Consider the following 10131-nt stretch of genomic DNA (forward strand, 5'->3'; position numbering starts at 1 on the left):
AAACATTTTTTAAAGTAATTTTGTTTACATAGTGTCTTAACTTGGCTATAATACCAGATAATTTTGATGTCTTATTACTTATGTAGTTAATGTGATTTTTCCAAGTCATTTTATCATCTATTCTAACACCTAGGAATTTTGTCCATTTTACCTTCTCTATTTCTCGTTGATTGATTTTAACGTGTAAGTGCATATCTAATTTTTTTCCCTTTGTCTTAAAAATCATAAAAGTCATTTTACTGGTATTTAGGGTTAGTTTGTTTGAGCATAACCAATCGGATACTTTACTAATTTCTTCATTAGCAATTTGCAATAGTTGATTTACATTTTTGTGCTTAAAGAAAAGATTTGTGTCATCTGCAAACAGAATATAATGAAATAAATTAGAACTTTTATGAATGTCATTTATATATATAAGGAACAATAGTGGCCCTAATACAGATCCTTGTGGGACTCCGCATCTTATTGTGTTAGGTTTTGATAATACATTGTTATACTTAACTATTTGTTGTCTATTTGTTAGATAATTTTTAAACCATGATAACGGTGTTCCTCTTATTCCGTAGTGTTCCAATTTACTGACTAAGATTTCATGATCAACTGTGTCAAACGCTTTTGAAAAATCTAGAAATATAACAATTGTATATTCGTTATTTTCTATTGCTGAGGTAATCTTATCGACAAGTTCTATAATTGCTTGCTGAGTTGAGCGCTTTGCTCGGAAGCCATACTGATGATCAGAGAGAATATGATGTTTGTTTAAATAAGATATTAATCTCCTGTACATAAGTCGCTCAAGAACTTTACAGAAACAAGGAAGAACTGCAATTGGTCCGTAGTTTTGAAATACGTCCTTATCACTTGTTTTATAGACCGGAGAAACTACTGAGATTTTTAGCTGATTAGGTATTATACCTGTAATTATTGACTGATTAAAAATAAATGTAAGTGGGTACGAAATTAATTTGCTTAATACGCACATTACTCTGGGATTTATACCGTCTAATCCACTACCTTTGTTAGGGTTTAACTTTTTGAGCTCATTTTCAACTTCGGTTGTTGTTATTGGATCTAAGAATATGGACTCTACATAATTGTTATTTAGGTATTTATTAAAGCTATTTGGTGTTTTAGATATTTTCTTGGATAATGATGGACCTACGTTTATAAAGTATTTGTTAAATCTATTTGCAATTTCATTTGCATCAGTTATGATATCTAAACCTTCTTTGAATTGTGATGGTAAATTTTGTTTTTTTGAGGCTTTTCCTACTAACTCATTTATTATGCTCCAGGTTTTTTTTCATGTTATTTTTTGATATATTTAATTGTTGTTGGTAGTAATTCTTTTTAGCTATTACTAATGTGTTCACTGATGTCATCAAATTTGTTGTTTAAACTCCTTATATTCTAGTGTAGTAGTGAAAATGCCTTTCGCTTAATGGATTCGATGTTATTGAACTGATTTTCTAGCAAGTAGTCACAACTTATTAGGTTTTCTATCATTGCGTTACTGTAATGTTGATCAGGATCTTGACCTGCAGTTAGATCAGTTCTGAATCTGTCATCATTTAAGATAAGTGGATTGAATAATAAATTCCTAACCCTATGCGAAATTTCAGAGATATTACATGCATTTCCTTGATTATTTTGTATCATTTCGTTATACTCATCTGATTCAAGTTGTTGAAATGGCAGTGACTGACTGTCATTATACTTGTTGTTACTGCTAGTCATTTGATTATGTTGGTCAATGTTCAATCATCTTGATTTTGTAACTGCTGAATTTCATCTTGTGAGCTGATCATGACAATGGTATCATCCATCTTGCGTACTTTAATTTTGCCATCTGTCGTCCAGGCACCTTTTACTTTGTTTGCAATTCTCATTTGATTTAGCGCCTTCATCTTTTCGGCATTTTGTTTCGTTAGATCTTCAGTTATCCAAAATTGTGATCCTTTAAATTCCTTCTTGGCTTTCATGACTTTTACCTTCATCTTGTGAGATGCGAACTTGATAAGCACGGGTCTTGCTTTTATCACGTCGCGTCTACCTTCGCGGCGGTATTTTCCTGCTCTGTAAGCAATCTCAATATCATTTTCCTTCACGTCGATCTTCAATTTATCTTTAAGCACTTGGACAGCCAGGGTTTCAACTGAGGTTTCTTCAGCTTGCTCTCCAATGCCGAACAGACGTACACTGTTCTTCCTAGTGTACTGTTCTAACCTGTCGAGCTCCTGCTGTGTGTTTGTCATTCTTGCATGCAAATCCTGCTCAAGGAACTGGAAGCTGGCATTGATGTCGCTCTCAATTTCTTCCTTTTTCTTTTCCATTTTCCTTTCTACTTTCTCGTTAACTTCTTTTTCTAATTTTTTAAATTTCTTGTCAAGGCGAGATTCGAGCGCTCCATATCATTCTCTCTTCCAGCTTGTTGTGTTTGTCTTGTATATCAGCTTTAAGAGAAGCGATCATCTCATATATATCTTTTAGCGATATCTCCTTCTCTTCTGCTTCATCACTCTTCTTCATCTTCTTGTTAATTGCCTTTACAGGAGTTTCAGTACCATGGGGGCTGTTTGGTAGATTACGTTTTTGCGAATTGTTGTTAAGCTATCGCGGAGGCGTCTTTACGCTCGCCATGTCACGCATCATCAATTAAATACAAGAAAAGTAGCCTTCATGTCTTTCACAGTCTTTTGGTCAACGATTTATGTTGGTTTCTATTGTTTGCATTTCATCCTAGCTCAATTTAAAGATATCACTCAGTTAAATTGACTACTCAGAATGAACTTCGCATTAAATTGCATTAAATTCGCACAATCCCAAACTGTTTCAAACATCAATACGAAAAGCAAAACGCTCCTACTCCGTGGACTTCGATTACAATCTAAATGTTAAGGATATCGAACAAAGGAACAGTTTTTTGATTAGATCAATTATCAATTACTTTGTGTGCCTAGTTACGATCGTAGTTACAATGTTTATCTTTTTTCCTATTGGTTTGTAATCGAATCTTTTAGCGTCACCACGCGCATATAAAAGCTAAGTTAGCGTCCCTTTAAGCCAGAGTTTCGCAAGATTTCGCCTTGAATAGCAGCACCTTCGTTCTTTCGTACTAAACCTTTGGCACAAGCGGGACCGATATGTAAGTGATTTTGTTAGTTTTATTTCAATGTGTTTAAGTTTACTTTTCACCTTGGGCGTTAGCGCACATATGTACTGTGTTGTACAATAGTACAACTAATTATCTTGAAATCAAAGAGTAATTTGAAAGAATAAGACGCTTAGGCAGCTACGCCCACATTTTAGTCTTTGGGCTGTTAATCAGCCGCAAATGTTCATTGTGTAGCCGACCTTTAAATCTCGAGTAGTTTTAATTTAGCCTTTTATGTTTTGTTTATGTTAATTTACGTGTAATCGTTGTTATTTTAATCGCGTTATCGACATAGGCACGTAAAGCGTTTCTTTTATGCCTTACGCACGAATTCAAGTTGATTCATACTTTCGTTATTGCATTATTGTAATTTCAGTTTACGATCGTGATCGTGATCGTGATCGTCTTCGTCTCTCAATAAACACCGTTAACCGTCATCTTGGTTTTCGTGGTTTTGCGTCAACGACCTGTAAAATAGTCCCAACACCAGCGACACTTTGCAAACACGCCTTAGCGACGCCCCTCGAAGTCTCGTCTTTCGTCGCAATCGTTACAGTAAAATATCGTCGCTTCATTCCGCCAAATGGTTTTGTATTCTAGTTAAACTTCGTCTCGATCCTTTGGTACTTTGTTTCTTGGCAAACGAACGATGAGTGTTTTTAGCGAACCGGTCCTCGGACGTATTAGGACGCCATCAGAGATAGACTTCGAGGCGACGCCTCAAATACCAAAACCACCCAGGAGTGTGGCGGGCGTAGAACTTTCACGATTCGAATTCTCCAAAACAACTGGACGAAGAAGGGTAATGACCGAAAAGGGTTTGGCTTATCAGCTGGAAACAAAACTTTCTAATCGGAACTCTGCCTTCAAAAAATTAAAACAACAGATGGATAAGATTAACGTGCTGCGTGATTTACCCGAGACAACAATAGAACAATTAGAAGAAGAGAGATTTAAATTGGATAACTTGAAAGACAAATTCAATACCGCATTCACGGAGCACAATGATCTAATTCAGTCAGAAAAGGAAAAGGAAGATTCATATCGACGGTTCGATATTCGCGATCGGGAATTTATTGAGTGCAGAGTTAGACTTTGTGAACGTATGCAATCACTTGAAAGAAACCTCAGTCGGGCACAGTCAGTGAGATCTGTCAAGTCTGGTCACAGCGTGAAATCAAAGGCGTCTGGAAAGTCTAAATTTAGTACGTCCTCTACAAAACATCTTTCCTTTGCGCTACTCGACGCCGCATCCAAGGCTGCCAAGTTACAGGCCGAAATGGAATTTCTCGACAAAGAAAGAGAATTGAGGCGGCTGCAACTTGAGAAAGAGATAGCTATCGCAAGCGCCGAAAAAGTAGCGATAAAGCGAATCCTAGATGAAGAAAAAATTAGCGGGCGATAAAGAGGAGTCAAGTGTCAAAGACTTTAATCCCGCGGTTAAACAGGAATTAAAACCAGACGTAAGTAACGAGAACATTAAAAAAGAAAGAAGCTTTAAGGCTAACCCGTACGCTCCTCCGTTCGTTCCTGGAAGTTATCTAACGCCAACCTTTGAGCCTCGGAAAGGAGATCCTGTGTTCACGCCCCAATTTCAAGAGAATGGCGTTAATACCACTCTTCAAGAAATCGTGAGCCTACAAGCGAAGCAGGCCGAATTGAGCTCATTAATTATCAATCAGCAGAAGATTAGCAGCCTCCCGGTTAAAGAGCCGCCGGTTTTCTCCGGAGATTACTTTGAATGTCCAGCCTTCGTGACCGCCTTCGATTCCATCATTTGCAGTAATGTACCATCGAACAAGGACAGGCTGTATTTCCTTGACAAGTACACCAGAGGCAAGGCTAACAATGTAGTGAAAGGTTTCTTGGCTATGAGCTCTGACAGTGCCTACGATAAAGCTCGCAAGATGTTAGACCAGCGTTTCGGGAATCCCATCCACGTAGCGGAGGCGTACAAGTCTAGTCTAAGAAACTGGCCAAAGATAAATGATGGTGATAGCAGTGGCCTCCAGGACTTCTCTGATTTTCTCATACGATGCGAAGAAGCAATGAAAACGATGCAGTCAATGGGGGACCTCTACTCAACAGAAACTCTCCGCCTTGTCAGCAGCAAACTTCCTTCTTACTCTGCTGTGAAATGGTGCCGGCATGCTCATGAAAGGCAAAGCAAGTTTAAGAAAATAATCACATTTAGCGCCTTTATGAACTTTGTCAGAGAAGAAGCAGAACTTGCAAATGACCCCTTCTTCTCACCTGATGCCCTGAAAGCGGAACGCAAAAAGACTGGTACCCAGCCGAAGTGGGGATGGAAGAACAAGTCAAAGAAGAAGGACGATAGTGATTTGAGCGCCAATTCTCTCGCGGCATCAGGCACTCCACACCCCAGCGATCTTGCTTCGTCGACAAGACCATTTGCAGATCAAACAGATCAGGCCTGCCCCCTTTGCAACGGTCAGCACGCCCTCGTCAAGTGCAGCAAATTTCTCAAGAGTTCAGTAGATGAACACAGTGAATTTATTCGCAGTAAAGCTCTTTGTTTTGGCTGTTTCAAGTCAGGTCACATGTCCTCGGGATGTCGTAATAGATCCATTTGTAAAAATTGCGGAAGACGTCACCACACCTTATTGCATGGCGTAAAACCAAGATCCACTGAGAGTCGTCTACAGCTTGACCGCAAGTCACAAGAAACTCAGCGCCCACCTAACAAGAATGAACCACTCAGCGAGAAACCTCCAGTTGCAAGATCCGCGAGCTCAAACCTGATCAGTGTAACGCACAGCTCAGCTACAGAGTCTGCCAGCGTAATCACTAATTGTCGGATCATCCAAGTTTTTCTGTTCCACAAGGATAACCCAGCCAAATCAATCAAGGTCTACGCCCTCCTAGACGATGCAAGTGACACAACCTTCGTGACCACCCAAGTACAGCGTGAACTCGGTATCAAGGGTGTTGAAACTAGTTTAGATTTAAGCACAATGCTTGGTCGTCAGAGGATAGCAGTTGAAAGAATTGATGGCTTGATTGTTCAGCGACTTGACAAACGCACCGAAGTTGACCTACCCAAGACGTATTCAAGGCAGACCATTCCTTCCCGTCGAGACCAAATTCCAAGACCAGAAAACGTAAACAACTGGCCGCACCTTAAAGGGATTCAAGGCAAAATTCCTCCGTACGATGAAGACGTAGATATTGGCCTGCTAATTGGTTGTAACTGCCCCAAAGCGATCACACCAACAGAAGTCATTCGCGGTAAAGGAGAAGAACCTTACGCTGTTCGAACCTTGCTAGGTTGGAGTATCGTGGGACCAGTTGCCACATCAAACACCCCTCGAGACGGCCACGCCCTAGATTCCACCTGTCATCTTACCTTAACAAGAGAGGTTATTTCTGGAGCAAGTGACAGCGCTAACCAGTTGAGTTTCATTCTCCACGGAAAAACGAAGGAGGTCATAAACCCATCAGCAATTAATCAGATGTTCGAGCTCGATTTCTTGGAACACAAAAACAAATCGAAGCATGGCCTATCCAAGGAAGACAGAAAGTTTATTCAGATAGCAGAAAAGGGAATTCAACATCGCAATGATGGCCATCATGAGCTCCCACTACCCTTGAAGAACGAAACCATTGAGCTTCCAAACAACAAGACGGTAGCGCTTCACAGACTTAACCAGCTAAAAAGAAGGTTCGTGGGTAGAAACGGCCAGAAATACTACACGGACTACTCGGAATTTATGAAAAATTTGATAAAGAATGGATACGCTGAGAGGGTACCAGAGATGTCTGAATCGGAACATACATCCCATGGTCAAGTTCAAGAGAAAGCGAACGTTTGGTACATTCCACACCACGGAGTCTATCATCCTAAGAAACCCAATAAGATTCGTGTAGTTTTCGACTGTGCTGCCGAGTACGAAAGTGAATCACTAAACAAGCACCTACTTCAAGGCCCCGACTTGACAAACAATTTGACTGGAGTGCTTTGCAGATTTCGACAAGAGCAAATCGCTTTTATGTGTGACATAGAAGCTATGTTTCACCAAGTAAAAGTAAGCGAAGAATACAGAGACCTGTTGCGCTTTCTCTGGTGGGAAGATGGCAACCTCACCAAAGAACCGAAAGAGTACAGAATGACCGTACACTTGTTTGGAGCCACCTCGTCCCCAGGCTGCGCAAATTTCGCTTTGAAGTCTACGGCCAATGATTTTGAAGAAGAATTTGGAGCTAACGCCGCAGATTTCGTTCGTAAGGACTTCTACGTTGACGACGGTTTGAAGTCCGTTCCCTTGGTAGACGACGCAGTGAAGCTTATTGTAAGCGTAAAGCAGATGTGCAGCAAAGGAGGTTTCCGGCTTCACAAGTTTGTGTCTAACAGTAAAGAAGTCATCAGAAGAATCCCAGAGCAAGACAGAGCAGATGGTGTGAAGGAGTTAGATTTAGACCTTGACTCACTTCCCTTAGAGCGCGCACTCGGCGTCCATTGGTGTGTTGAGTCTGACTGCTTCCAGTTCGCTATCGTACTACAAGACAAGCCATGCACTAGACGGGGTATACTCTCCACTGTGAGCTCGATTTTCGATCCGCTCGGATTCCTTGCTCCGCTCTTGTTGGATGGAAAGTCAATTCTTCAAGATTTGTGTCGCCATGACGTAGGCTGGGATGATCCGATACCGGAAGACATCAAAGCCAAGTGGGAAAAGTGGTGATCAGATTTGTTAGAAGTTCAACGCATTTCAATTCCCAGATGCTATAAGCCCGATGGCTTTGGTCGTGTTGTGAGCGCACAACTTCATCACTTCTCGGACGCGAGCGTCAAAGGTTATGGTCAGTGTAGTTACCTGCGCCTTGTAGACGAAAACCAGAGAGTTCATTGTTCCTTTGTTATGGGAAAGTCCAGAGTGGCACCGTTGAAGCCTGTAACTATACCACGCCTGGAGCTTACCGCCGCCGTGTGCTCAGTGAGAATCAGCCAGCAGTTGCGACGGGAGCTAGAGTACACCATTGATAAAGAATACTTCTGGACAGACAGTAGAGCGGTACTTGGATATATAGCCAACGAGAGTAGGCGTTTTCACGTCTTCGTCGCCAACAGAGTTCAAGAAATTCAAGAAAACACTTCAATTGAACAGTGGAAGTACGTCGAATCAAAACAAAACCCAGCAGATGAAGCGTCTCGAGGCCTGAGAACGCAAGAGCTGCTAAATTCCCGCTGGATTACTGGACCAGCGTTTCTTTGGGAGAATGAAAACAAGTGGCTACCCAGAGAAGACCACAAACTCCAAGAAAACGACCCAGAAGTTAAGAAGTCTGTCGCCATGGCAACCACGACAACCACGCCAATAGTGCAAGCACGTTCAGAGACGTTGAGCCTCGCTGAAAGAATAGGATATTTCTCTGACTGGCATCGAGCTAAGCGAGCAGTTGCCCTATGTCAACGCTACGTCAGAGTTCTGAGAGATCGAGCGCTCAACAAGACGTGCATTCATGAAGAAGTGCAAGTGCTGGACGTCAGTGATTTGAAGAACGTCGAGAGCGCAATTATTCGTGATGCACAGATTAAATCCTTTAAAGAGGAAATAGAAGTTTTACAGAAGATGAAGCAGGAAAACACCGACCCTGACAGTAGAGTTTTCGCCCAACAGAGAAAGGCCAGCATGAGAACAAGCAGCTCGCTCTACAAGCTTGACCCGTTCTTGGATGAAAACGGAATTTTGCGAGTCGGTGGACGTCTCAGACGTGCAAGCTTGACAGAAGAAGTGAAGTTTCCCACCATCCTGCCTCGAAACAGCCACGTCACCAAGCTGATTGTCAAGCATTTTCATGAACGTACGCAACATCAAGGCAAAGGGATGACCTTGAATGAAGTACGATCAAATGGCTTCTGGGTGGTCAGCGGTTCATCGGTAATCGCCAGCATGATTTCATCCTGCGTCAAGTGCCAGAGACTCCGCGGAGCAGTGCAAGAACAAAGGATGTCAGACTTACCCGAAGATCGCCTCGAGTCCACTCCACCCTTCACGTTTTGCGCCGTTGATTTTTTTGGACCCTTCGTCATCAAAGAAAGAAGAAAGGAGCTAAAACGTTATGGCGTGCTCTCCACCTGCATGGCTTAAAGAGCTATTCACATCGAGATTGCCAACTCCCTCGAGACTGACTCATTTATAAATGCCCTGAGAAGATTAATAAGTCGTCGAGGACCTATCCGCCAGTTAAGGAGCGATCAGGGAACGAACTTCGTTGGAGCTCGCACAGAACTCACCCAAGCATTAGCAGAGATGAACCAAGACAAAATCAAGGAAAAGCTGCTCGAAGAACAGTGTGACTGGTTCACCTTCAAATTGAACGCCCCAGCAGCGAGCCACATGGGAGGCGTTTGGGAGCGACAAATCAGAACAGTTCGTAACGTCCTCGCATCACTATTACAGGACAATGGACAACAGCTAGACGACGAGTCTCTTAGAACCTTGATGTGCGAAGCAGAAGCTATTGTCAACAGCCGCCCCTTGACAGTGACCCAGCTTACTGATCCAGATTCAGTCAGTCCACTCACTCCCAACCACCTCTTGACAATGAAGTCAAAGGTCGTTCTTGCTCCTCCGGGTGCCTTCCAGCCAGCCGACATGTATTGCAGAAAGCGTTGGAGGTAAGTCCAGCATTTGGCGAACGAGTTCTGGACTCGATGGAGAAAAGAATTCCTCCTCAGTTTACAGCAGCGCCAAAAGTGGTCACGCCCTCGGAGAAACTTGATTGTTGATGATGTAGTCATAGTGAAAGATGAAAGTCTTCCTCGAAGCGCCTGGCAGCTAGCAAGAGCATCGGTGGTCAACCCTAGTTTCGATGGCCAAGTACGCAAGGTTCAAGTAGCTCTTGCGGATAGCTGCTTGGACAACAAAGGCAAGAGGATCAGAACTGTGCGGTACCTGGAGAGACCAGTGCAGAAGTTGGTATTGCTGTTGCCAGCATCAAAGAAAGATTGAGAT

The 10131-nt window shown here is 42.3% G+C and overlaps 3 protein-coding genes across 3 annotated transcripts; all 3 read left to right on the top strand.

Moving 5' to 3' along the window:
- The first annotated feature begins 4533 nt into the window (after positions 1 to 4533).
- Positions 4534 to 7857, top strand: LOC146465302 (uncharacterized). Its single transcript, XM_085128824.1, has one exon. The coding sequence runs from the start codon at positions 4534 to 4536 to the stop codon at positions 7855 to 7857; it is 3324 nt and encodes a 1107-aa protein (XP_084984950.1).
- Positions 7858 to 8034: 177 nt separating this feature from the next.
- LOC146465303 (uncharacterized) lies at positions 8035 to 9264 on the top strand. The gene has a single exon (XM_085128825.1). It carries the CDS (start codon positions 8035 to 8037, stop codon positions 9262 to 9264), a length of 1230 nt encoding a protein of 409 aa, XP_084984951.1.
- A 162-nt stretch (positions 9265 to 9426) lies between these two features.
- Positions 9427 to 10128, top strand: LOC146465304 (uncharacterized). The gene is made up of 2 exons (XM_085128827.1): positions 9427 to 9794; positions 9855 to 10128. The coding sequence occupies exons 1-2, from the start codon at positions 9427 to 9429 to the stop codon at positions 10126 to 10128; spliced, it is 642 nt and encodes a 213-aa protein (XP_084984953.1).
- The last annotated feature ends 3 nt before the right edge of the window (positions 10129 to 10131 follow it).

The sequence above is a fragment of the Pavona decussata genome, unplaced genomic scaffold (genome assembly GCF_977016875.1).
Source record: "Pavona decussata unplaced genomic scaffold, jaPavDecu1.1 SCAFFOLD_156, whole genome shotgun sequence".
NCBI lineage: Eukaryota > Metazoa > Cnidaria > Anthozoa > Scleractinia > Agariciidae > Pavona > Pavona decussata.